At 56.3% G+C, this 27,217-nt stretch overlaps 2 protein-coding genes across 7 annotated transcripts in view; both read right to left on the bottom strand.

Moving 5' to 3' along the window:
• LSS (lanosterol synthase) overlaps positions 1–11,112 on the bottom strand; it is a 34,461-nt gene extending 23,349 nt beyond the window's left edge. Inside the window, exons 1-11 of one of the 2 annotated variants that reach the window (XR_002341359.1) lie at positions 11,005–11,112; positions 10,378–10,546; positions 9,282–9,420; positions 7,359–7,467; positions 6,055–6,176; positions 4,836–4,932; positions 2,830–2,965; positions 2,572–2,680; positions 1,948–2,066; positions 701–798; positions 450–477 (exon numbers count right to left, since the gene is read on the bottom strand). Coding sequence is in view for 1 of the 2 variants with exons in the window: in XM_021082500.1 (XP_020938159.1) it covers positions 450–477; positions 701–798; positions 1,948–2,066; positions 2,572–2,680; positions 2,830–2,965; positions 4,836–4,932; positions 6,055–6,176; positions 7,359–7,467; positions 9,282–9,420; positions 10,378–10,546; positions 11,005–11,018 (1,140 nt within the window). In the remaining variant the exon portion in view is untranslated. The remainder of the gene's footprint in view (positions 1–449; positions 478–700; positions 799–1,947; positions 2,067–2,571; positions 2,681–2,829; positions 2,966–4,835; positions 4,933–6,054; positions 6,177–7,358; positions 7,468–9,281; positions 9,421–10,377; positions 10,547–11,004) is intronic. The other variant, XM_021082500.1, reaches the window with a different exon arrangement.
• Positions 11,113–15,096: 3,984 nt separating this feature from the next.
• Positions 15,097–27,217, bottom strand: part of MCM3AP (minichromosome maintenance complex component 3 associated protein) — a 50,062-nt gene continuing 37,941 nt past the window's right edge. For 3 of the 5 annotated variants that reach the window (XM_021082493.1, XM_021082491.1, XM_021082492.1), the window contains exons 24-29: positions 26,747–27,137; positions 25,419–25,676; positions 24,602–24,731; positions 22,133–22,339; positions 20,517–20,664; positions 15,097–18,515 (exon numbers count right to left, since the gene is read on the bottom strand). In XM_021082493.1, the coding sequence (XP_020938152.1) occupies positions 18,357–18,515; positions 20,517–20,664; positions 22,133–22,339; positions 24,602–24,731; positions 25,419–25,676; positions 26,747–27,137 (1,293 nt within the window). In that variant the 3' untranslated portion in view covers positions 15,097–18,356. Of the gene's footprint in view, positions 18,516–20,516; positions 20,665–21,108; positions 21,220–22,132; positions 22,340–24,601; positions 24,732–25,418; positions 25,677–26,746; positions 27,138–27,217 lie in introns of all 5 variants that reach the window. The other 2 variants (XR_002341354.1, XM_021082494.1) reach the window with 2 other exon arrangements.

Raw genomic sequence — 27,217 nt, 5'->3', positions numbered from 1 at the left:
AACTGCCAACAGTACAAAACTGCCACACAGCGTGTCCGGGGAAGGGCCCAGGAGCGTGTCTCAGGCCCTTGAATGGGGGGGCGCTACAGGCGCCCAGCCTGGGCGGCAGTGAAGGGCACGGGTTCTGCTCTGACAGGATCCTACTGCTGTCCTCAACCCCCTAGGCAGACCCGGCAGGACAGCGGCAGTCGGGCTGGTGGCCGAGGCCCTCAGCCCCGAGGTGTAGTTCGGAGGGACTCTGTGACAGACCGCTCCCCCGGGAGGCTGCAGCCCCCAGCTCTGCACCTCCCCCGGGGCCTGTCGGCGCCCCCGCCAGACAGCACACACCCCGAGGGTCCCCTCAGGTGGGGACCAGGGGACCTGCGGCCGCTGCCCTCGAGCTGACAGGGTGTTGAGAGGAGCGATGCTGGCCGCAAGGAAGCCAGCAGCTGTGGCCCCACAGCTCTTACCTGCATTTTCATGCCGTCGATGCCCAGCCTGTGAGAAGAGATCGGGGGCACAGGGCAAACGGCAGGGGGTCAGGCCCAGAGCCCACGTCCAGAGCAACGCGCCCATTCAGCAGGGGATTCTCGAGGGCACACGCACACACCCCCAGGGGGCAGAGGGCCACCAGGGGAGGAGGACGCCCCTGAGAGGGCCACGCGGGGTGGCAGGGGGCCGCGCCCCCTGCTCTGCCCTCAGCCCTGCCCTCCACACTCACCACAGGTAGTCGGGGATCCTGGAGACGTGCTCCTGGAAGACGGAGGAGGCGGGCCCATCCACGTACCAGCGCACCAGCATGTTGATGGTTTTCGAGATCTGGAGGGGACGGCCCTGTCAGGGCACCCGCAGGCTCCCCGCTGGGCCCGCAGCCCTGCCCCACTGAGGCCCCGCACAGCCTCGCTCTGGGCTGGCCTTCCCTCTTGCCCACGTGCTCGCTGCTTCCAGGCCTGAGATTAAGAAACCAGGCCGCAGCCCTGCCCAGGAGAGGCGGGAGGGGCCGAGGCAGCGTGCAGAGGAGGGGGGAAGACAGGCTGACCCGCAGCGGTGACGAGAGCAGAACCACCACGCGGGTGACGGGCAAGGAGGGGACCCCAAGTAGGCACCTGGGGTCCTGTGTGTCCTGAGCTCCCATAGATAACGCAGGGGACCAGGGGCAGGGCTGTCTGAGGGCTCGGGGGGCCTCGGAGGCCGGACCCCTGCAGCAGGGCCACGAGCTCGGGGCAGATGCTCCTGAGGTCCAGATGTCCCTCCCACCGTGGGGTCCGCGGGTCAAGACCCAATTACGACGTGCCTCTAACTCGCTTTAGGCATCGAGTCAGAGCCCACACAGCATCCGCCGCGACTGCAGGGGGACGAGGCAGCCCCTCGGCTGGGGCAGTCGTGCTTTAGGCCCCTGGGGTACCACGAGGCCTAGAAAACACCTGGGAACACTATCGCGTGTGGGGCTCACGGCCGCTGCGCCCACCGGGCCCCCAGGGAGCCACAGTCACAGCCCATCCATAGGCTCACGACACCCCAGGGCCGCAGCCTCCCTCCCCCCAGCGCTGGCCACTGACCGCACAGCCCCAGGGGCAGAGCCAGGTCAGAAGCCCCGCAGCTCAGAGAAGCCTCGAGGCACCAAGCACCCAAGAGCCAAGAGCAGCATTCAGTTCCCGGTGTGAGGGGCAAAGGGAGGGTCCGGAGGTGCGGCGGGGGCACCAAGCCAGGAAGAGCGGCCCGCCCCACCGGCCAGAAGACTCTCAAGGGGGCCGCAAGAACCAGCGTGCCAGACACAGCGGTGGCGGCGGCAGGAGGCTGGGCCAAGCAAGGTCCCTGGAGCCCAGAGGCCTGCGTCCCAAAGGTCTGCAGCGTCCGGGAGGAAACCGCATCTCCAGGGAGACCCCCCAGCACCCCAGCACAGGCCTCTGGGCTACCTGCCCCCACTCGCCCGCCCCAGGCCAGACCCCCAAGGCGAGGGGCACTGACCGGGCCGATGGAGATGCACTTGGAGAAGTGGTCGTCGGCCGCGATGTGCTCGTACAGCTCCTGGGTGGCCCGCTGCCGCAGGCTGGTGCTGTGGTGGCGCTCATAGAAGTTGAGGACGGCTGGAGTGCGGTGCGGGGCCACGTGAGCACGGACGGGTCCCGGCCGCAGTCCCGCCCGGCACGCGCCTCACGGCCGGCAATCCCGGCCCTTCCTCCCGTCCTGCCCTTGCCCTCGCCCACCCGAGCAGCCTGCCCTCGCTGGCACCCTGGCGTGCAGTCCTGCTGCCCCGCAGCCGTGCTGGGGGAGCTCCACTGCCCCTCAGTGCTGACCAGGGCGGGGTCCTAGCTCCCTGCACAGGGCCTGACCACAGAACCAGTGAGGGCGGGAACACGCCAGCCTCCAGCGGGAGGCCACTGGGCCCTGAGCAGCCAGGAGGACCCTGGAGGATGCTCCTGGGTAGGGCCTCGTGGGGTGCTGCGCCTTCCCTCTGCCCGGTCCAAGGCCCTGGGCCCCGAATCCTGTTGGGGACCCCGGGCTCCAGGCAGATCTGCTGGACACGGGTGCACACAGTCGGGAGCCGACGGGACAGTGCGGGCCGAGGACCAGCCAGCCCCGGGCACCCACCGTACAGCGCGTTCAGCAGCCAGCTGTGCGGGGAGTACAGGTCGTCAGCGGCCACACTGTTCCTGTGCGCCGGCCAGTCGATGAGGCCATAGTCTTCCACGTAGATCTCCTGGAGGGGCGGCACCCCAAGGCCAGGCCCGAATGGGCTCCTGCCCCCAGACTTGGCTCATGGGTGCCCCGCGGCCCACCTGCTGCCCCAGCCCCCGCCCACGGTCCCAGGGATGGGAGGTGACTCGAGGGCGGCCCCAGGCTCCTGACCTGGCGGAGGCTCTGGACCAGCGGGTCCTCCTCGGTGCTCAGCCGGGTGCTGTAGCAGTAGGCCATGGGCAGGTACACCTGCCGGCAGTGGCACCAGAGCTTGGAAGGGTGCATGGGCATCCAGGTGGGAAGGAGCCTGGGGGGACAGCACGTCAGCAGGGCCCCCGCCACCTCAGCCCGGGCCCTGGCTGCCTGCACGCAGCCGCCAGCGGGGCTCCCGGGGCCCGGCCCGCAGGAGCTGACCCCTCCTCCTGGCTCGGCTGGGCGCGCCCCAAAGCCAGGAGGCCTGGCTCCCCAGCGTTCCCAGCTGTGACAGTCATGCCACAGTAACAGAAAAGGTTCATAATGGAGACGCGGGCGGGCGGGTCTAGGGAAGCGATGCACTCTCTGCAACTCAGCTGGAAGCTGAACACTATTCCAAAATAAAAAGCTTATCTAAAAGCCTCCAGGACTGCCACGTCTTCTCAAGACCTGGGTCATCCTCTCTGCTGAGTCTTTCGGGCGTGAGCACAGCCCTGCCCGCCTCCCAGGTGGGTGCCCTCTCCACCCTCCCCTTCTAGCCCCAGACCTCATGTGCAAGGGGCACAGGTGGCCCTGTGAGGGTGAGCCCACCCCGATGCTCCCAGCCCTGAGTAGGACAGGCGCCCATGGCCCCACCACCTGCGTCTCCCTGCTCCCTCCACCTGCTTTAAAAGGCATTACTACATATCGAGTGAGACGTCCAGCTTTTCCGCAGCTGGAGTGGTTCAAGGTCACCTGCCATCTGCCCTCTAACTATGCTCTGCAAAACCACTCCATCAGAGACTAGCAGTGTCCTCGTTACCGAGAGGCCCAGCGACCCCAGCCAGGGCCGCACTGTGTGACTGTGGGGACACAGACAAGACGGTCCCCAACGCCAGCCTCTGTGGCTCCTCACAGAGGCCCGGGTCCGAGGTCCAGCCAGCAAGCCCGCCACTGAGGGCCACTGGAATGGCCGGGAACTCCTCCCCACCCCCCCAGGGTGGCCAGCCTGGGAGGCGGCGCCCCGCCCCCACACAGGCAGGTCTGCCCCGGAGGAGGCTGGGGCCTCGGCCTTTTCACCAGGACCCTCCGGTCATCTCCTGACTGCCCTTCTCCTCCCGCCTCCCCTCCACCAAAGGCATCTAACACGAGGGCCCCCAACTTCCCTGAGGGCTCCTAGGGGGCCCTAACCCTGTGGACAGACCTCTGCTCCAGGGACCTCACCTCCCGAAGGGGACATCCGGCAGTTAAATGTCTGCGAATGTATTCTGGACTCGAGGCCATAGCTTTCATTAGATATTCACAAAACGTCTTTAAAAAGTCGCTGGTTTGGAGTTTCTACTGTGCCAAAACGGGATCGGCAGCATCTCTGGAGCGCGGGGATGCAGGTTCGATCCCTAGCCCCACCACAGTGCGTTAAGGATCTGGCATTGCCACATCTGTGGCTCAGGTCACAACTGCACCTCAGATCTGACCCCTGGCCTGGGAGCTCCATATGCCGCAGGAGGGGCCAGGAAAGAAAACAAGCAGAAACAGTTCCAGTTCACAGGTGTCGCACAATTCAGAAATGGTGTCGAGTTGGGGGAGGATTTAAACACTGCTGTGGTTGTGTGGAGAGGACAGCGCCCCTCTCTTAGCCATACACACTGGGGCATTCAGAGGGCGGGGAGGGGGCCTGGGACGGACGCTAACAACCCCCCACCCCCACCCCGTGGAGAAAAGGCCGTGCGCGCACGCGCGCCCTAGGGCCTCCTTCCCCTGCTTCTCCAGGGGCGCGCCCTCGTGTCCACAGCAAGACTCCAGCTTCACCTGCACCCGGAGCCTGAACCCCCAGGCAGGGCCCACCCACCTGGCACCTCCGGCCTCCCGGCAGCCCCTTCCCTCTTCTGCAGGGCTCTGCCCGAACCTGGAGCCACCCCGCTCCACGGAAGGGACAGTCCCGCCTCCACCTAACAGGCTGCATCGCTCTGCCTGCCCAGCCCCGGGTCGCCCGCGGGGAAGCGTACCACATCTCCGGGAGCAGGGTGTTGAGGCCTTCCCAGCTGTACACGTTCAGGACGGCCAACCAGAACTTCCCCCACGAGGGCGTGTAGAGGGCGCCGCCTGCGAGAGAACAGGCCCGTCACCGCGGCAGCGAGGGTCCAGCCGCAGGAAGTCCGGGTCCCTGGGGAGGGCAGGCCTGCAGCGGCCGGGCGGAACCGACAGCCTCCCCAGCACAAGTGTGTGGAGCCCCTGCCCCGGGAAGGAGCACAGGCGGGGCGCCTCCTGGGAGGGTGTGGGCCCCGGGGCACATGGGCTGGGGGCAGGGAGCCTCTCCCTCCCGGGGGCCCATCATCCATCGGCCCCAACCCTTGCTCCGCCCACGCCGCAGACGGGGCCCAACTGTGGCTGTGGGGACACCCCAGCAGCCCTGGTCCCAAGCACAGAGAAACGTCCTGGACCTGCTTCCCGAGGAGGCGTCAGCCCAAACCCAGGTGTGCAGAAGTCAGGGAGGCTCAGAGCCACGAGGGCAGTGCGGCCTGAGGCCCGTCCTCCCAGGCCAGGAGCAGAAAGCAGCCTTGGGACCTGACACCCGTGGGCCTGGAAGCTAACGAGGGCGTCGACACGAGGGCAAAGCCCGTATGGAGAAGGCAGGCTCTCCTCAGACGCGCCGGGTCACGCAGCTGGTAGGTCAGGAAAAGCTGGGGGAAGGGCCGTGCAGGGGCCGGGGGAGGGCGAGCAGGAGCCCCAGAGACGGTGGGTGCAGGGTGGCCCGGCCCCCAGAGCCCGGGGAGCCCCTGCCGTGAGCACAGAGCAGGGCGGGCTGAGACGAGGAAGCCACGCGGGCCGGCAGCCGGGGGCCGAGGGCAGCAGGAGCGCCAGGCCGCCGATGCCCGGCAGGGCACACATGAGAGCAGGAGCAGGGGCGCTGGCAGAGCTCTGCCAGCTCCTGCCACCCCGGGGCGGCTGGGCTGCCCTCTGGGAAGGCTGCGCCGGGAACACCCCGCGAGCATCTCACCAGCCTGCAGCTGACGGGCCCTGGCCCACTTGTGAGAGCAGCAGAAGTACGCGGCTACCTTAATCCACACGCTGCACGTGCACCGTGAGGCCGGACACTGCCCACCTCCTTCCGCTCGACGCCTTCCTGGCTCACGGGTTTTGCTGCGCGTCCTGCTAGGACGCATTTGCGAGCACCCGCCGCGCTGAGGGAACAGGAGCACGACGGGCGTGCCGTGCAGGGTGTACCTTTCGCGTGGAGGACGTTCCGGGCTCGCACCAGGTTGGGATCGTCGGGCCCCACGCCCAGAATCCTCAAAGACACATAGTTCAGCACAGTTCCAAACACCGTGGACTTGTCCTCGATGTGCCTACGGGAAAAGGAAACAGGGAGAAAGCGACATCTTCTGGAGTTCCTGCTGTGGCTCAGCGGGTTAAGAACCTGACACAGTGTCCATGAAGATGAGGGTTCCACCCCTGGCTTTGCTCAGTGGGTTGGGGATCCGGCATCGTCGTGAGCTGTGGTGTAGGTGGCAAGCTCGGCCCAGATCTGGCATTGCTGTGGCTGTGGTGCAGACCGGCAGCGGTAGCTCCAATTTGACCCCTAGCCTGGGAACCTCCATATGCCACAGGTGCAGTCGTAAAAAGAAAAAAAATAATAATATCTTCCATCACTTGTAAGAGATTAAGTAACCCTTTTGTGAAATTTCCTCAGAAAAGTCAAAAAAAAAAAGAAACATCCAGAGCAGTCATTCTCTCATAGGAATTCCGGCACCTCCCAGCACAACTGAGCAGTTTTGAAAGTGCCCAGCAGGACCTGCCCGGCTCCTCTGTCTACCTCCTCTGTTGGCCTGAATCGACATGGCCAGGCCCCAGGCAGTGACCACGTCCAGATCCCCCTTCACCACGACTCACAGAGCCAACTCCAGAGCAGTGTGCCAGGGCAGAAGGTGCCGGTGAGATCTCGAATTGGCCTCATCACCCACAGGCCACAGAGCTGAGACCTCAAACTGGAGAGGCCCATGACCCCGACCAGGAGGTGAGCAGGGCTGGGCTGTCCTAGGTCTCCTTAAGGAAGGCTGGTGTGGACTTAGCCGGCCCAGCATGGGCCCAAGTCCTGGCTGCCGGGCCCACGACCAGGCGGGCCAGCAGCTGACCCCCTTGGGAGGTGACTTTGCCTCAGAAAAGCAGGCTGAAAGGCGGGACAACAGCCTGGTCACCTCTCTCTGCTGCCAGCCCAGGGCGAGAACCATCTCCTGCCTTGGTGATGACAGCCAGAGGGTTTTCACTGCGGCCTGTGGGGCTCAAGAGGCGCTCACCCAGCTGTGAAACCGAGGCCCAGAAAGTGAACAGCCCTATTCTGAGACCCCAGGACCCGGCCTGCACGCAGCCTTTGCTGGCTCGCCCCCCACCACCCCAGGCCCACAGCGGCCCTCACCCCACCCCGGGACAGATGCATTCCTACATAAGCGCGCACACACACACGCACACACACACACACACACACACCCGCGCGCGTGCACACGCAGGGACGCGGGATCGGGCGCACTCACAGGCCCCAGCCGCCGTCGGGGAGCTGCGCAGACCACAGGAATCGTATCATCTCTTCTCTGTACCCAGCCGGCAGGGGAATGCGCGCCGTGTAGCAGACGATCAGGAGGCCTGTGTGGCAGGAAGACCTTCCTCACGGGGAGCAGGCACTGACTCCTCCTCCCGAGAAGAGCCCCGTCCGCCAGGGCCTCCTTCCATGGAAACGCGGGCGGGCGGGGGCTACGCACAGCCCCGTCGGGGACTTTGGCCCAGGGGTCCCATGGAACAGCAGCAAGAGCACACATGACATGCACCACTTGGTGCGCGCCGACCACTCCGGGGTCCCATGCTATCCACCCGCCTGTAGGGGAGAAGCCCCAATGAGGCATCCCTGAGGGGGTAATGCCTACTCGCTTCTATTTACAAAGCAAATGTTGTTTTATAAGTATGACCCACAAAGAATCCCCAGGCCGGCCCTCTGAGCACGGTGCGCACAGGCTGTAGCCCACCGCTCTCCCCGGCCTCAGCAGCCTCAGGCCTGGCACCAAGCACGAGGCTGGGCAGGCCCTGGCAACCCCGTGTGGCGGAACAGGTGGATGCTTGACTGTGGCTCAGAGGCACGAGACGCCCAGGCAGGCATCACCCTGGAAGGACAGAGCGCAGCGGCGACACCAGAGGCTCACAGAAGAAGAAAGGCCGCCTCCACTTGTAACAGGTACGATGCGGCGAGACACGGAAACACACAGGCAGGAAGCAGAGCCAGTGTCATCTCCGTTTTACAGGCAAGGAAACCGAGGCACAGCTCCCAAGTGGTGGGGCTGGGGCGCAGGAGGCCCGACCCCAGAGTCAGCAGTCACCGCAGTGATGCCCAGCGTCACAGGGCCACCCAGTCATGACCTCCAGGGGCATTTTCCAAATTAAAGCAGAAAAAGACCAAACTTCAGCCAGCCATGGAAGAACCATGGCCCAGCACCCTCAAACAGGCCAGTGTCAACCTGTGCAGAGACCACATCCCAGCCTACAGCCTGCGGCGGCCGAGCCCAGGGCTGCAGCAGCAAAGCCCAGACTCAGTTCTCATGCCCACGGCCCAGACGAGGCAGCCAAGGCACGGTGACGTCTGTCACCTCGCCCAAGGTCAGAGAAAGACAGTGCGGTCACTGCCTCCCCAGGAAGACCCCTGGGAATAGTCTCAACAGGCTCCAGCTGCGCCGAGGGACCAACGAGCCCAGTGACATGTCCCTGAGGCCAGGTCCACAGGCCCCTGGAAGGGAAGACACAGCTCGGGAGGCAGCACGGCCTGGCGCCAAAAGGCCTGAAGGCCTGACTCCCAGTGCTGCTCCCACTAAGGCAAAAGGTCCTTCTACAGAAACTCATAGAAGGAAGTTTCCCCGATTACAAAGCTGAGCATTTCTTTAGAGAAACATGCTCAGGCTAGAGAACAGTCCTGAGTATCGAAAACAGCTCAGTGCCCTGGGGCCCAACTGCGTTGCAGTTGTAATCCTCCTGCAACGCAGAAGCCTAGCTTACGGCTCCCATTGGAGCTGGCCTGGCCACCTCCCCCTCAGGTGAGTTCACACGCTGGAGCTGCCCACAGGACTTGATGCCCACCCACCACTTTGCCCACCTCTGCACCCTGGCATAGGCTGGGCCCGCCCGACGCCGCTGCTCTGCCTCCCCGCCCCTCAGAGCACCCTCGCTCCTTTTCAGAACACCAGCCAGCTGGGCCTTGGCTCCCAACCCCTGGCACCGACCCCAGGACAGCTCAGGCACAGGGCGCCCCTCCCCGGCTCTTGACCCTGTGGACGCCCCGCTTTTCAGCTGCTCACTCATTCACATCATAGGCATTCACCAGGAGCCAGAACCAGAACAAGGCCTGGAACCAAAGCCGCCCCCGGGTGGCTGCCCCAGGGCGGCCTCGCCCACCGGCCCCAAGAGCACCCTCCTACCTGGCGTGAGGAAGAGTGGGCCTCCGTAATCACCCGCCCAGTGCCCGTCCTCGGCCTGCAGGCCAGTGTAAAACGTCATCCCATTCAGAGCGCCCTCACGCGCTGTGTGGGCTTTGGGCAAATCCTTGAAGTAACTCCTCTGCAAAGGAGAGAAACGAGACGAGGCCTGAGGCATCTGTGGCTGGGCGGGAGGGGTCTCAGCACTGAGGTTCAAGTCAAAGGAACGAATCTGAATTACTTCGAAAGGGTCAGTTGTTTCAGTCAAAAGGCTAAAACCCTGATGATGGCTCAGCAGTTAATGAATCTGACTGGCATCCATGAGGACGCAGGTTCGATCCCTGGCCCAGCTCAGTGGGTTAAGGTTCCAGCGTTGCCGTGAGCTGTGGTGTAGGTCGCAGAAGTGGCTCGGATCTGGCATTGCTGCGGCTGTGGCTCGGTTGGACCCCTAGCCTGGGAACCTCCATATGCCGTGGGTGTAGCCCTAAAAAGCAAAATAACCCCAACCTGAGGATGGTACTGCCCATCTCAGCAAATCAAAGAACAGTTCCTCATCCTCACAGTTTTGCTTTCCAGTCACATATCTGCAGATTTCTTCACCATTTCTCCAAGACATCTCAGGTAAATCAGGGGCCCAAGAGGGTGGGTGGGACACAGATGCCCACCCAGACCTGGAGCTCAGGCCTCTCTTGGGCAGGGGCCTTGGGATGGCATAGTGACAGGCAAACCCTATGGCTATATCCTGTTCTCTAACTGAATTTCTCATATGAAATTCACTGGATCAAAAACTTCCTGTTCTGAATCAAACCAAAGTGCAGTTTCTCACACATAACTTTGTGATAAAGGGATGGAAGCAAACCAAGGGCCCACCCCCACCAGATTCATGCTCTGCCTTTACCCCAGTTGACTCCTTTGGTGACATGTGACCCAGGTACTCATGGCCTGTCCCTTCTTCTTTAACAAAGAAAAAATACCCTTCACATCTAGCTGTTAAAAGCTCCTTTCTGGTTCCTGGAGCTTGTGGCCAAGCAGGGAGGCGGGCAGGTTCTGGGTCACTTCGCAGACCCTGTGTGTGTGAGGAGCAGAATCACACACGTACCGTGTCCAGTCCCAGGAGGTGAGCTTCCAGCCCAGACTGCTCTCGGCTAGGGCTTTCTTCCTCCTGAAGATATGTCCATCTCTGCCTCCCCTTCTCATTGCTGAGCCGCCAGCGGCTGAGGTCGGTGGCGGGTTCCATTTTAACGGGTCCCCGTCTTCGACGCAGACACCTGGAACCGATCGGGCTCAAGTGAGCAGCCACCCTCCCAGCTCCCTAGGTCAGAGGCCAGAGGGCGACGAACTCAGAGCTCCTCTCCAACCACCTGCACGGGACCACTGCTCCTCTTGCTTGCAAAGTAAAAACCCTCTCGGCGCGCTTCCGTCTCTAAACCCCGGAGAGCGGAGACACCTGCCTCCCCCCCCACCGCCCACAGCCCCGCCCGACCCCCACGCAGACCCTGCACCGGGACCCCCGGCCCCAGAAGGCCCCCGGGCGACACCGCCGAAGGAAAGCCTGCCCTTCCCGGCCCCCACCGGCCCCCGAGGCCGGTGTGCCCAGGTCTCCACAGACGCCGGCCCGGGCCGACGGCGCAGCAGCCTCGCTGGGCGCCCCCGGCCCGATGAGACCCCTCCTGAGAGCCCCGACAGCGCCCTCCCTTCTCGGGGGTCGTGGGGCGCAAGGACTCACGTGCCCTCGGTCATGACTGCTGCCGCGCCCGGCGCTGGACCCGCTGCCACCTGCCTGCCCGCTCGCGCCCTGCGCAGGCGTGCTCCTCGGCCGACGTGGAGCGCGATGGGCAGATGCCGGGACAGCCAATCAGAACGCCGTGAGGGTGGGCCGGGGGGCGCGCCCGGCTACCTCAGAGGTGGAGCCGGGGGGCGGGGCCGGGGCCGGAGGGGGCGGGGCCTGGAGGGCGGGAGCGGGCGGCGGTGGGCGGGGCCTGGAGGGGCGGGACCGCCAGTCCCAGCGGCTGAAGGGGTCGACCTGGCGGCTACCAGCTGGCGAAGCGCCGGAACGAGGCCCCCGAGGGGCGCCTGAGGCTGGACTGACCCTTGAGGAGGGTCCCACCGAGGCCTGAAGGCAGGGGTCTGGGGAGCAGCGAGCGCCCTTAAGGAAGAGTCGGCGGCTGGAGGCTGGAAGCGGGAGGTGAGTGAGGGCGCGAAGCGGGGGAAAGACCTCGGCTTCTGGGGGAGAAGGGGCTCTAAGGGCACCTGAGAGGAAGTGGCCGGAGAGGGGCTGAGCGGAGAGCGGCCGAGAGAGGCGGACGGGAGGGGAGACCACAGGCTGGTGCTGACAGGAGAGGGTGCTGTGGCTGCTGTGGGGCCGGTGGGGCTCGAGGGCTGAGGTGTCAAGTATCTCCCAGCCCAGGGGGTGGAGCCACCTTGGGCGAACCCTGGTCCCTCAGAGGAAGCCCTGCACTTTCCGTGTCCCCAGGGCAGGTAAAGGTGGGAAGCCTGGACTGTATGTGGAAGCGTAAAATGGAGGATGGCTGAAAGGCCTGGGGGTAAAGTGGTGCGGGGTGCGCAGCAGGTACCAGGGACTCGGGGAGGTGGAGGAAATTGTGTGGACACTGAGGTCCTGAAGGCGGCTCTCCGGGAACTCACAGGCAGCCTCGCCATGGCTCCAGCTTCCCCACAGAAGCCCTCACGTCAGGTCGCAGCTTCCCCGGTCAGGGGAGCATTTCTGCACCCATCCCTGGGGTCCTGTCCCCATCCCCGTGCCAGCAAGCCAGAGGGGATGGGGGACTTGGAAAGGAAACACGCACTTTCCCTTTGTGGAATACCAGGCTGTTATGGTCAGTAAAGGACGCTTGCCTCTTCCTCTCCCAGTTCCGAAACCAATGAAGAAGACACATCCACTCAGATACCAAAATACCAGCCTTGCCACAGAGAAAAAGCTAGTTTGGAGGACGTGGCTTAGATGGACCATCAAGAGGGCTAGCTACTTCCACCCCTAAATCAGACACATACACTCCTGGCCTCTGGCCCAGGGGGACAACTGCAGCCTCCACAGAGCTGCTCCAAGCACCATGCCGCCAAGTGCCGATTGAGAAGATGCCTGTCAGCTCACCCTAGAAAGTGTATCCAGAGAAGCCTGAGCACACGTGACCCTGTCTGTTCTCCGCAGCTCACCCATTCACACTTCCCTGGGAGTGGAAAAAAGGCTGGAATTTTTTCTTCAAGGACATTCCTCCATGTGGAAACACAAAACATGGGAGTAAGGGCTCCAGCCTTCATGGACATCTCAAACTCTGATTCTGGGCAAGCTAAGGGAGGAAAAAGCTTTCAAAACCTGGAGGAGGGTTTGAGTTTTGTTTGACTGGACTGGACTGGACTTTTTTCATCTTTTTTAGGGCCGCACCCACAGCATATGAAGTTCCCAGGTTAGGGGTTGAATCAGAGCCACAGCTGCTGGCATATGCCACAGCCCTGTGCCAAGGCCCCAGCAGCACAGGATCCAAGCGACATCTGTGACGTATACCAAAGCTCACAGCAATCTTGGATACTTAACCCACTGAGCAGGGCCAGGGATCAAACCCACATCCTCATGAATACTAATCAGGTTCATTACACCTGAGCCATAACGGGAACTCCTGGACTGGACTTTTTATGAGCGAAACAGTAATCCTCTTTTAAAAAATTTTAGGAGTTCCTGCTTTGGCTCATTGGGTTAAGGACCTGATGTTATCTCTGTGATGATGCGGGTTTCATCTCTGGCCTTAGTGGATTATGGATCCCACATTGCTGCAAACTGCAGTGTGGGCCTCAGCTGCAGCTCTGATTTGACCCCCTGGCACTGGAACTTCCATATGCTCCAGGTGTGGCCATTTAAAAAAAAAGGAAACACCTGTAAAATCTATCGGAAAATTCATGGATAAGAGTCTCTAGGGACAATCATGAGACAATGCTTTGCTCTTGTACCCTACCAATGCCAGCTTGTTTGATAAACAGGATACAGAGGACTGAGGTTTTGGGTATGAGTGGTTGGGCATATGGTAGTGTCACTTGCTGAAGTAGAGAAGGTTTGGGGAAGATTTTCAACTTAGATTAATGATACATTAGGACAGAAATGCCTATTAGACATTCAAGCGGATAGGGTGAATAGCTGGCATTCAAGAGAGAGGCATTTGGTCTTTCAGGTGATGTCTGTGAACATAAGACTAGATGAAATCAACTAGGGTGTGCGAATTCCAAAGAATTTCCAGGATGAGTCCTGGGGCACCGATCATTTCTAGCATAGGAGTGGCTACAGAAAAAAGAAAAACTAGGGAATGTGGAGTCAGGGAAGCCAAGTGAAGAATGGTGGTCTGCGCAGAGGTTTTAAAGGGATTGTAAAACGAGGTCTGAAATTGGTAACTAAATGTGGCAAGACAACTTGGTGGTGACTGACAATCTCAGGAGATGTGAGAAGACAAGACCAGGGGCAGTAAAAAAGGGTGGGGGTGGGGGTTCCAGTTAAACATGTCAGACTGAGTACAGGCATTGACCTCCATTTCCCACCTAAACCCTACTTACATAAATAAAAGAGATAAAATTGCACAGTAAAAGAATGGGAAAGGAAGCACCAGTAAACAAGAGAGGTCACAACATTAGAGAGGCCAGGAATGTAAAGAGGAGTCATAACAGACTTAGAAAGCCAGAGAAAGCTGAACACCATGTACAGGGGTGAAGCTGTTAAGAGATCATTCCTATCAACGAACCCCAGGAAGGTGCAGAAATTCAAACTAGTATAAAGCTTGAATCAAAAGCAATGTGACGGGGAGTTCCTGTTACAGTGTAAAAGAAATGAATCCGACTAGCATCCATAAGGATGAGCATTTGATCCCTGGCGCTCGCTCAGTGGTCGGGGATCGGGCACTGCCCTGAGCTGTGGTGTAGGTGGCAGATGTGGCTCAGATCCCGAGTTGCTGGGGCTGTGGTGTAGGCAGGCAGCTGTAGCTCCGATTCAACCCGTAGTCTGGGAACTTCGCAGCCCTAAAAAGCAAAAAAAAAAAAAAAAAAAAAAAAGTGTGGCAATAGATTCCCTACTTGGGTGGAAGAAGCCTGAAGCAGTTGAGTGTGAACTCGGGCACAAGGGATAGCTGATGGCTGCTGACAGCAGGAGGGTTGTGTCAAAGTCTCCACTCATATGGGAGTCCCACTTCTCCGGTTCAGCCACGGAGCTTCAGGCAACAGGAAGATCTTTCTGGAGTGAATGGCACCCAAAAAAGACCTACAAACATTGGCAGCTGGGACCCAGCAGAAAGCAGAGAAGCCTATCAGCTGGTAGGATATATCAGTTGGCACAGAATTTCCAGCAAGCTCCTCAGGGCTCCAAGGTCAACCTGAGCCAGATATTCAAGGAAAACCTCTACTGTGAAAGGCAACAAAACACACAGAAAAAGGAAATGCTAAGGAATGGAGATGACCGAAAGTTGTGGAAGACGACTCGGACTAAAGCAAATCCCTCCAGAGATAGGCTATTTCGCTCGTTAAAGAAGAACCCTAGGACACACTCTTTCCCTCCTTGCCTTCTCTCTCTGTGCTTATCACCAATTAGCAAACCAAACGTTTTGCATATTTATCTTATTTACTGCCCATCTCGTCACTAAATATAAGCCCTGTAAGAGCTGAAATTTGTTTCATTTGTTGCCATAGCTCCAGTACCTGGAATAATGCCTGGCATGTAATAAACACTCCAAAAGTATATACCGAAGAATGAATGAATGAATAGGAGTCAGTCTCGAAATAAGAAACATTAGGAAAAAAGACTCTTAAATTAAAAATACGGCAGAAATTCTTTAAACATTTTTTAAAACTTTTTTATTGAAGTTATAGTTGGGGTACAATATTATGTAAGTTATAGGTGTACAATATAGAGAATCATAATATGGGAGCAGTTTTAAAGTCACTATAACATTAAAGTCACTATAATGGAGATAAAACAGAAATTTTAGGAAAGTAGCATAAAAGGATAAAGATAATAAAAATTGAAGAGAAATGAAAATTGGAGCATCAATATAGGCGGTCAAACATCTGAATATTAGGAGTTCCAAAGGGAAATCGTGGAGGGAAGATTGTATTAAATAGTTTCCAAAAATTCCCAGAATTGTGGAAAATTTTCCAGATTAAAAAGCACGGAGACATTTTCCAAAGACCCCTGCAACAGCTCGCATTTCACAGGCTCTTCTACAATGTGGTCTTAGCACTCATCCCCATTGAGAAACAGGACCTCTGTCCCATCCCTGGAATCTATAACCAGATGCGTGAAACCAATTCAGTGCAGTGGAAGTAATCCTGCACAGATTCCAAAGCTGGGCTTGCATTTTGCTCACTAGAGTACCTGCACCTAAAGCCCTGAGACGCCACGTGAGAAGTCCTATCTGAGGCCACCTTGCTGTAAGGAAGCCAAGACACGTAGTGAAGACACACATAGATACTCAGGTTGAAAGCCCCAGCTGAGCCTTTAGCTACATCACCAGCCAACTTTGTAAGTGAGCTATCTTGGACATCCATCCCGTCTAGTCAAGACTTTAGATAACCACAGTCCCAGCTAATACCTGTCTGAAGCTGCATGAGAATGCCCAAGAGAAAGCTGCCCAGCCTACCCTTCCCAAATTTAAGCTATAGTTGGTTTTTTGGTTGGTTGGTTGGTTGGTTGGTTACACAGCAATAACTACAGGAAAAAAGCGCTACTGTCTGCCCAGCACAATAAATAGGGACTAGGGGAGGGGACCAATACATCAGGCAGGTTGTTGAGAAATTTGAGACGACCAGGGATAGGGATGATCTTAAAAACTTCCAGCAACAGAAAACGAACAAAAATACAGGGGAAAGAGTTCCAATTTAAAATTCTATTTCCATTCAAATGAGGCATCTAATATAAGGGTAGAAATAAAGACATGTTAGATAAGCAAGCTCAGAAGGCTGCTGAAAGATGAGCTCCATCAAAATGAGAAAGCAAACCAAGGCAGAAAAAAATAATGTAACTCGGAATCCACGAAATATCCAAGCTGTATCACAAAGATGGTTTCCCAGAGGGTCATGAACAAAAGAAAATGAACCCAGCACATCCCCTGACGCACATGACAATACTGAGTGGAGCTTGACACTTGGTGAGGAGAGGTCTGGGTTAAGCAGGGCAGGGAACACAGAAAACCGAACAAGTGAAAAACAAGGCAATTGACTCCAGGAAAAACAGAGAGGTGTGCCTAAAGGATATGTAATCATAAATCAGTCCAGGGGGGTTCCCGTTGTGGCTCAGCAGGTTAAGAACCTGATGTTGTCTTTGTGAGGATGCAGGTTCAATCCCTGGCCTTGTTCAGTGGGTTAAGGATCCAGTGTTGCCGTAAGCTATTGCATAGGTCACAGGCGCATCTTGAATCCTGTGTTGTCATGGCTGTGGCCTAGGCCTGGAGCTGTAGCTCTAATTTGCCCCCTGGCCTGGGAACGTCCATATGCTGCGGGTGCAGCTGTAAAAAGAAAAAAATAACAAAGAATGAAAAAATAAACCAGTAGCAAACAGTATTAATATAGTCATACTGAACTCTGAATGCAGATTTCAGCTAACATCTTAAACTGCTTGCGAGGCTAGTGGGAGAGGAAATGTGGTATGCACGCTGTGGGTGACACACCTTGCAGGGTATGAGAGGTAACCCATTTTCTATCACTGGAAATCAGTAGATCTAAAAATAGCACTGCTTAAGTCTTTTTTTTTTAAAATAGCTACACCCACGGCATATGGAAATTCCTGGGCCAGGGACTGAATCCAAGTCGTGGCTGTGACCTATGCCACAGATGTAGCAACGCTGGATCCTTTAACCCACTTTGCTGAGCTAGGAATTGAACTTGTACCTCCATAGCAACCTAAGCCACTGCAGTCAGATTCATAACCCACTATACCACAGTGGGAGCTCCTAAGTCTTTATTGATAAACATGAAGTTAATCACTGGAGAAATCCCTGTAAAAGCTGATCAGTGTTTGTTCTGGGGAGGTAGGGTTGGGCCTGCAGACTTGGTGGTACAAGGATGAGGAAGTTCTGCTCCTAGTACTTCTTTTTTTCCCTCGGTGAAAACATTTCTCTAGGAATGATGGAGATTTGAAGAGAATGAGATATGAAAGAGGCTTCTCAGAGAATCTAGGGGATGTAGGACACAGTAGGGAGATCCTGAGTGCCAACTTGCACACATGACCCAGCATCACCACGTCTCTGAACACCTCTCTCTCTGTACATGGCTCAGCTGCCTCTCCCACACCAGCTGTCGCAGACTCAGGTCAAGATCAGACCCTTCCCCTTCACTGGACGGCTGTGGCAACGCCCTCTCCAGATTCAGGCCTTGTCTTGCTGACGTTCCCCACATGCAATTTTTAAAATAAAATGTGCCCAGATCTCCTCCTCCATCCTCCAACAGCTGATTCCCGCAGCACTCACGGGAAGGCAGCGAGGGTCTCTGTGGTCTGGTCGATCCCCTCGCCAGGCAAGACCGCCAAGCCGGTGCCTCCAGGCTCCCCCTCCCCCCGGGCCGGTAGACTCTCCTCAGCTGTACCCTGCCTTCCTCCCCGGGAATTTTGCTCCCTCCTCCCCCCAGCCCCCTTATCTTCCCCTGCTTCCAATCCGGGCACATGCCCGTGCCGCAGAGAGCCAAGTACAGATACAGTTGACCCGGTACACCTGTTGGCTCTCGGAGGCGTGAGCTGGGCGGGCCCGGTGGGCAGGATTCCCTGCTCCTTAGTCATCCCCGCTCTAAAGATTTGGGGCACGTCAAGGACTGTAACTTCTGCTAAGACCTCAAATGACCACTGGTGCACACAGAAATGTAAGAGCGTGTGTTAGTGGACAGTCAGAGAGCTCATGGAAACAGGTAAGAGTGTCAAAGACATTACACAGGAGGAAATTGCCTTTCCTTCTGAAAACTGAGGAAGACCTCATTAGATATTCCAGTGGTTTACTTGCATGATTAATAATCAATTTCCAACATGCATCAAGCATCTGAAAATAACATTATTTTGAGTAAAAGGAAATCTTCCAGGGAGACCCTCCCTCTCTCAGGTCCAGCTGCTCAAATGTCCACCATGTCCAGCAGCGCAGAGAGCTGAAGCTCAGAGGCGACCTCCTCTTCCCTTGAGCTCCGGATCAGCCTCTCTAGGTGCTTCAGCTGTTCGGTCAGAGATGTGCCTCTTGCCTCTGACACATGCAGTTGCTCCCCTGTCCTTTCACGCTAGTTGAACAAAAAAGAAATCAAAAATAATTTGGAGAGTGCCCGTCATAGCACAGCAGAAACAAATCCGACTAGGAACCATGAGGACGCAGGTTCGATCCCTGGCATCGCTCAGTGGGTTAAGGATCCGGTGTTGCCGTGAGCTGTGGTGTAGGTCGAAGACGCGGCTTGGATGCCGTGCTCCTGTGGCTGTGGGTAGGCCTGCAGCTACAGCTCCAATTGGACCCCTAGCCTGGGAGCCTCCATATGCCACGGGTGTGGCCCTAAAAAGCAAAAAGTAAATAAATAAATAAATAACAAAAATAATTTTGGTATATCCATGAACCAAGATATATTCTCTTTCAAGGCACTAGATCTGGCTCATGTCAAAAAAGCTCTTCTGGAGCCTGCTGGGCTCAACAAACCCTTTTCTTAGACTCTATCATACATCCTTCGCGCCCCTTCCAGCACATACGGCTGTATCATCTGCACATGGAATGTTTCTCTTCTGATTCTACCATGAACAACTTCCAGTCCTTTTCATGAAATACCTTTATCAAGGGCTACAAACTTTTCCATTATATATATCGTCATTGCTCAATCAGACGCTCACATTTGGATATTTAGTTGCCACTTTTATGCACCAGAATTAATGCTACAGTGAACAAAAATACATTGATTTTTGTCATATATAGTAATGTTTTAGGGCAGAATTGTTACGTGAAAGGGTATGAATATTTTTAAGGACCTGCCAAACTAATAATTGGAAACAGTATGCCATTTTAACTTGTTTTTCTCTCCTATTGAAGTGCTTCCTAAAAGTCAATACAGGGCATACATTTTACCTGTCCAGCATTAAACATATGTCTAGGATTCAAACTTTGCCCTTGTTTCTTTTACCACTGAAAGAAGGGTGGTGAGGTAGAAGCTCTTGAGATTTGGAGCCAGGCGGGTCTGGCTCAGAAAAGCCGTTTTGCCACCGACCCGCTGAATGTTCTCGGGTGAGGCCCTTGCCTTCTGTGCTCCTCGTTCATTTTCCTCGGGTCAAGTTAATCCCACAAAGGGGGGCCTGAGTGACACCAGAGCAGAGGGGGTGGCCTCCAGGCCCAGGGGCTGACGTCCCACCCGCGAGCACGGGGGTCAGGCGAGGCGCGGAGGGGGGAGCCTGCCTTGCTGCAGCTTGGCTGAACCCCCAGGCCCGGCTCTGCCTGCAGTGGCCCAGGGCACAGGCCCACATGCAGCCCTGGTCCAGGCGGGGTCCCCCAGGTGCCTGTGAGGGCCGGGGCACAGCGGTCACTCGAATCTCAGCTCCGCTTGGAGGCCGTAGGTTAGCGGTCACCGGAGAGAGAGCCGTGAAACGGAGGCCCCTCCCCCCAGAACCCCGCTGGCCGAGCGGAGCCGTCTGGTGTTCGTCCCACGGAGGGAGGCCTGGGGACACCGAAGCTCGGACAGCATGTGCTCCATAATCCGAACCACTGCTGTCACCCTTGTCATCCTTCTCAGCTCAATGCTTTACTGCACGTGAGCGCGTGGCTATGGCTTTTGTTCAGTTCTTAAACATGTTTCAATCCCATTCTTCATTCATTTCACAAGCAGAACACTCACGTTGGGCCGGTTAAGGTAGGAAAAGATTTAATCTGGGAGTTCCCATCGTGGCGCAGCAGAAAGGAATCTGACTAGGAACCATGAGGTTGCAGGTATGATCCCTGGCCTCGCTCAGTGGGTTAAGGATCCTGCACTGCCGTGAGCTGCTGCGTAGGTCGCAGACACGGCTCGGATCTGGCGTTGCTGTGGCTGTGAGGCAGGCCATCGGCTGTAGCTCCAATTAGACCCCTAGCCTCGGAACCTCCATGTGCTGCGGATGCAGCCCTAAAAAGCCAAAAAAAAAAAAAAAGACCTAATTTAAACTAACCGTTTACTGGTCATCACACCATCCTACGACAAATCGAGACATTCCCTTTTCCCCAGCCGTTCTCTCAGTCTTTAATTCTAACATAAATGCCAAATGCACTCTCTTCTCACCTGAGGGCTACCAGGCGTAGACGTCTTTATCCCAGGGAGAGTCGGAGGCAGAGACACCAGAGTCTGAGGAAGACAGAGGGGAAGGGAAGCTGACCGTGCAAATGCTCCCGAGTCTTCCGACACCCACTGCTGAAGCTGATCTTCAAACCTGAAACATTTGGCAAAAATTGAACTATCACTCACTTCTCTCCTCTAAACACTTTAAATGTTTTCTAGTTTTGCTTTTTACTAAGGGTGAACTAAGCTACGATATCAACTGAGAAGCAGAAAAGTATTCTTTTAAAAAACTTAAAATCCTCTTTAACTTATAAATTTGACTTGATGAGAAAGATGGCATTTATCTAAAACATGTTTCTTAAAATGATTCCTAATTCTCCCATTTGGTTTATCTTCTCTAGCTTATTTTGGCCATATGTGTCTGTAATTAATTTGTATCTCTTTTCATCATCCGAATGTATGAATTGCTGCCTATGATTTAAAATTAACCCCAAATCACATCCCACTGCCACCTAACACCCTCTAGAGCTATCCATCCATGAACTTATCTTTTCAAGAAAAACAATCTGATCCAAACTGCTTAAATGATACAGACCTAGAAAAATCTACTTTTAGAAATCATGACACATTCATTCATTCTTCCAACATATATTTTTCCAGTCCCCACTAAACGCTAGGCGCCATCCTGGGTACCAGGGACACAGCACTGAAACAAAACAGACAAGGCCCAGCTGTAGGCAGTTTACACTTTAGCGACAAGAACGTGACAAGGCAGACGTCTGAGGACGAGGAAGACAAGGCAGACACCTGGAGACGGGAGCACTGGCGGCTGGCTCAGATGCCCCGCTGAGTGGGCGCAAGCAGAGACCCGGAGCGAGTGCGAGGTGAGCCAAGGGACCAGGAGGTGGCTGGGGAGGCTCAGGCGGAAGGAAGAGCCGATGCCATGGCCCGCCTGGGAACCGCCTGGCCTGCTGCATCACCCAGCCTCGTCCGCCCGTGAGGGTTCTGCCTTTGATTTGGTGACAGCGGAAGCCCCTGGAAGGTCGTGGGCAAAGGAGAAACATGACCTCTGCCTCACACCTCAAAGGCTCACACCAGGTCCGCTAGGCTAGACTCCAGACTCCTGCAGCGAGGGTCCGCTTCTGAACATACACTCTTTCCTCTTCTTCTCTGTTTTAGGGCCATACCTGTGGCTTATGGAAGTTCCCAGGCTAGGGGGTGAATCGGAGCAGGAGCTGCCGGCCTACACCACAGCCAGAGACAGACACAGCCACACCGGATCCGACCCACATCTGCAACCTATGCTGCAGCTTGCAGCAACACCGGATCCTTAACAAGCAATGAGTGAGGCCAGGGACTGACCCTGTAACCTGACAGACACCGTGTGGGTCTGCCTGCCCACCTGCAGCGTGGGAACCTAAGTAATAAACCATCAATGAAACTGATTCAAATCATGAAACAGTTTAGCACACACCATAGAGGGCACTGCCTCTGCTAAGAGTTTACACGTCACACGACTGACCTGCCATCTTTTGCAAACAGTCTCAGCTCTGGGATCCTTGCTAACCCTGCGTCAAGTGGCCTAAAGGACACAACGAACCCCAGGGGACGGGCTTCACCTCGTGCTCTCCTCTTTCTCCAGCAGCAGCCTGCTAGACAGACACTGGACCAGGAGCTCCTGGGCAGAGGCTCCGCGCGTCAGATCCTCCGAGCTGGGAAGCCGTCCCTCTCGGCCGCGCTCCGCACTCCTCCTCCCTCTGCCGTGCACGTGAAGTACCGCAGTGGGAAGCTCGTTTGCAGAAGGATGCAGAGACCTTATCCCCAAACTGTAAGCACATGTTGTGACACGCGTATGGTCAGGGAGGAGAAGGAGAAAGAGCTCCTCTGGCGTCAGGCAGAGGCGGGCGCGCTGGGGTCTGGCACGGGCGCGAGGACGGGCGGCCTCTGCCTGCCGGGTTTTCTGCTCTCCCGGGCAGCTGTGCTCTCGGAGCTTCGCTGTTGTTTTGCGTCCCGTTACTCCGGGGCCCTCAGCAGTTTCTGTTTTCCCCTGATGGCAGGGTTCCTCTTTTTGCATCTGGCTCCTAAATCCGTCTGGAAGTCATGCTTATGGCAGCAGGCCATGGGGATCTCATTCTTTTCCTAAACAGATGCCAACGGCTGCCCCCCACTAGTTTCCCTAGTTGGGCATGGTACTTTGGTCACATATGGTTCTGTTCTTGCACCTTCTATTCTGACCCATTTCTCTGCTGTCACTTTCGTGTATGCTCTGATATCAGGCAGAGCAGAACTTATTTTTCTTATTCAACATTGTCTCAGCAATTGCTACACATTTTTTCATCCCGATGAATTTTAGAATTAAGTTAGTTGTCACAGACCAAGGGGAAACAACCTTCTGGGCTTTTGATCAGAAATGTCTTAGAGTTCCCGTTGTGGCTCAGTGGTTAACAAACCCGACTAGCACCCATGAGGCTGCAGGTTCGATCCCTGGCCTCACTCAGTGGGTTAAGGATCCAGCATTGCCATGAGCTATGGTGTAGGTCGCAGACGTGGCTTGGATCCTGCGTTGCTTTGGCTGTGGTGGAGGCTGGCTGCTTCAGCTCTGGTTTGACCCCTCACCTGGGAACCTCCATAGGCCGCAGGTGCGGCCCAAAAAAGGAAAAAAACAGTCTTAACTTTGTAGTTTGAGCGGTGACCTCTTTAGAGCAGCGCATCCTCCAGTCAACAGAGCCAAGACTGCCCTCATTTGCTGAGCTTGTCTCTGCACCTTCAGGGCCCCGAGAATCCCCTTCACAGGGGCTTAGCACCTCCTGGCGGTTTGTGTCCGTATGTTCTAGGTTTGCTGCTGCTCTGAGTGAGGATTTTTGTATGTGTTGGTTGATCTGTCTGGTCACCTTGCTGGATGCTGGATTGTCCTAAGGGTGTGTCTAGTGATTATCTTTTTCTTTTTTTTTTTTTTTTTTTTGGCCACGCCTGTGGCACGTGGAAGTTTCCAGGCCAGGGACTGAACCCAAGCCATAGCAGCAACCAGAGCCAGAGCCAGAGCAGTGACAATCTTGGATCCTTAACCCACTGAGCCACCAGGGAACTCCTTCTGTTGATTATCTTGAACTGACCGTTTTATTGTCTGGAAATGACAGTCCCTCCTTTCTCTTGATATTTATGCCACCATGTCTGTACTCCTCAAGTGGGCAGGGTCTCCAGTTCAATAGCAAATAGCAGTGTGATATCAGGGGAAGCTCAAGGCTGATTCTAACATCAGTTTCTGATGTCTTACCAAGAAGCATGAGGGGGGTTTTGCTAGTGTTGGGGTAGACAGCCCGACCAAGCTCAGGAAATTTTTACCCAAGTTTGATAAGAAATTTTATCAGGAATGGGTATAAATTTTTTTCTTGGGGAGAGGGGGCAGGAATGGATATAAGTTTCAAGGAAAGCATTTCAACACCTACTAAAATAATCACTTATTTTCTGTCATGACAGCAAATTACATGAATAGATTTCTACTGTTGATATTGTTTAGCAAAATATAAAGTGAGCTTGGGAATATATTTTTTTTTTTTTTTTGGCCACCCACTGTCATATGTAGTTCCCAGGCCAAGGATCAAATCCTAGCTGCAGCTGTGACCTACACCACAGCCAGATCCCTGAATCCACCGTGCTGGGCTGGGGATTGAACCTACATCCTGGAGCTGCAGAGACACTGCTAATCCCGTTGTGCCACCCGGGGAACTCTTGTGAATTTTTTATGTAATGCAAAATTGCATGTGCTAACATTTTACTCGGTATTGCTGAAGCAGGTTTATAAGTGAGATACAGTGTCAGCTTTCTTTGGTCTGGACTCTCCTGGCTATGTCATGACTCCAGGGCCATGTTCAGGCCATAAATGAAGAGAAATGCTCGCTTTCTCTGCTCTAGAACAGCTTCTACTACATGGGATGAACAGTTCCTTGAGTATTTGTCAGTATCTTCCTACCACAGGCTGGATTCTGAGTAGAGGATGTGAACCGCTGCTGCTGTCTGCTCTGGAAGGGAATCGAGTCCACTCCCTTGGCTGAGGGATGACAGAAACACACACTGAACACAGATCTCACCGGCCCTGACTCAACTGTAGCTCCTTCTGCGTCTGCATTCTGGCTTGTTCCCACGACAAAGGAATGTCATATTTTTTCAAATGATTTTTAAAAAAATACACACATATCTGGCCATCTTCACTCAGCGCCTCTGAAAAAAGAACATAAAAATAAGAGAAAAGAATATCAAAGGAGCGACAAGTGACCACCTGACATTTGCTTTTTTTTTTTTTGTCTTTTTAGGGCTGAATCTGTGGCATATGGAGGCTCCCAGGCGAGGGGTCGAATCGGAGTTGTAGCTGCCGGCCTACACCACAGCCACAGCAACGCTGGATCCGAGCCATGTCTGCAACCTACACCTCAGTTCACAGGAACACCGGATCCTTAACCCACGAAGCGAGGCCGGGATTCAACTCACATACTCATGGGTGCTAGTCGGGTTTGTTAACCACTGAGCCACAAGGGGAACTCTGAGGACAGGTCCTTTTGATTAAAGTCACACAATTACGTGGCTCCCACGTTGGACCTAATTATGCTTCAAGTGTCTATGGGTCATTCAAGGTCATTCACAACCAGACAGGCACGGCCAATGTGACTCCCCGAAGCTTCAGAAGCCTGCCTAACTTAAAGAGAGGCCCATTCCAGGGAGATGAGCGCAGGCTCTCCTGGAACCTCCTCAGCTCTTCCCAGAGTTGGCAGGTCACCTGGAATCGCTGGCTGGAAGAGGCGGTTCGAAGGAAAGGAAGGGTGGGGACCCTCAGGAAAGGCACAAGCAGCAAATAAGTTGGACCAGGAAAGCCGCACGAGGGGCCAGCCCCACAGAGCCGAGCCTGCCCACCTGACGTGACGGGAAGCCTGGGGGGTATCCAGTCCCTCAGCTTGTGGTTGATGCACAAGGCGATGACATCGTCCCACGGGATCTCGGCAACGGAGGGCCCCGAGCCCTGGCCCGGGGAGAGGCTCCTGCTCTTCCACCTGCGGTACGTGCTGCGGAGCAGGCTCTCCACCTGGGACTGCAGAACGGGCCGCGTGTGGCGAGAGCTGGGGATCTGGGAGGCGTACTGGACGACCATGGAGCACACCGGGAGCCAGGGCGCTGCAGAGAAGGTACCTGGTGAGCTACAGCTGGAACGCTACACGGAGCGGCCCTCCCTCTGCTTTTCCTAGGAGCGGGCAACTGTTAGCTGACACGTCTGCCCTCAACCTTACACGCAGGAGAACCACAGCTGTTGAGGGAAGAGTATCTCCCTCCCCATGTCCAGATGAGGGATGCAGCCGCCCAGGTTCAAATGCACAACAATGGGTCCATCCTAGAGGCTCGGACTGCAGGGGCCTGTGGATACAGCCAGGAATCTGCACTTGACCGAGCACACAGGGACGCCTCATCCCAGAGGCCCTGGCTTCTCCTGAGGAGTCCAGACCTAGCTCACAGCAGAGGATGTGCACAGGGCGGATTGCTTCCCTTCAGCAACAAATGTCTCTTAGACCTACTGGAGACCGTGCCTCAAAATTTAGAAGGATGCTCGAGCCTCTGCCCCACGCGGTCCAAAGGAGAATGGCCCTGCCGAGGCCAAGGGTGCACCGCATAAGCTCAAACAGCCTCGTCCCCTCCTAACTGCGTCAGCACGGAAAGGGGCACGTCCTCGCAGCACAGGGACCCGCAGAGATGCCTTAGAGCGGCCCAAAGGCCTCACCCAGGTACAGCCGAAGCCACGGAATAAGCTGCTTTGGCAAAGAAGGAACCCTGGCGTTAAAGCAGCTCTGTGTGCCACAGCCCCAGCAGAGCAGCAGCAGGGGGACAGAATGACACAGTTACATACTTTTTGTTCCCAAACCCCATGACGTAGGCAGGACAGGACCTGCTGTTAATTCTTCGCTTCAACACGCCTCCTGACACCGCTTGCCACCTCCCTCATGAGGCCGAGCAGACACCATGGGCCGCTCAGCCAGCAGGAAGGGCCAAGCGCCCCCATCTGACAGCACCCCAGCTCCTTCTGACTCCTGAGCCCAAAAGCAAGTGCCAGCAGGGGCAGTGAGGGCCGGGGTGCACAGCGGAGGGGCACTACCTCTCAGCGGGGCCCACACCTGCCAGGGTGTCTCTACAGTGACCAAGGGCCGGGCAACTCTGCCATCCTACAGCCAGAGACTCTCTAGACGGGCACGCACCCTCCGGAGGCGGGAGGTCCATCTGCGGAAGCTGGAAGCCGAGGATAGCCTGCTTCAGCCAGGCCAGGTGCTCCGGGGCGTTCCAGTGAAGGTGAGGAAGCAGTCGGCTGCCCCCTGCCTCGGCAAACTCGGTGACAGGCCAGGACAGGTCACAGAGCTGCTCAGAGGACACCACGGATGCCAGGAAGTGCAGCACGCTGTTGAACAGCTCAATGACAGCGCTAGGCTCCTGCGAGGCCAGGCCACCCCGCCGCCTCTCGCTTCTGTCATGGAAAAACCGGCTGCTGAACTCCCGGCTAACCCCGTCCTCCACGTACTGAATGAGGGTCTGGGAGCAAAGGTCAAGGGCACGGGGGCAGCGGGAGACCAGCCACCGCACAGCCTGTGCAACCTGAGGAGCAAAGACAGTTGGGAGAGATCTGGTCAAACAATGCACGCTGGTTTCAGGGTTCCAGATGCCCCACAGCTGCC

Source organism: Sus scrofa, unplaced genomic scaffold (genome assembly GCF_000003025.6).
Source record: "Sus scrofa isolate TJ Tabasco breed Duroc unplaced genomic scaffold, Sscrofa11.1 Contig944, whole genome shotgun sequence".
Lineage (NCBI taxonomy): Eukaryota > Metazoa > Chordata > Mammalia > Artiodactyla > Suidae > Sus > Sus scrofa.
Note: the sequence above shows the minus strand (reverse complement) of the source record. Positions and strands in the feature narration are given on the sequence as shown.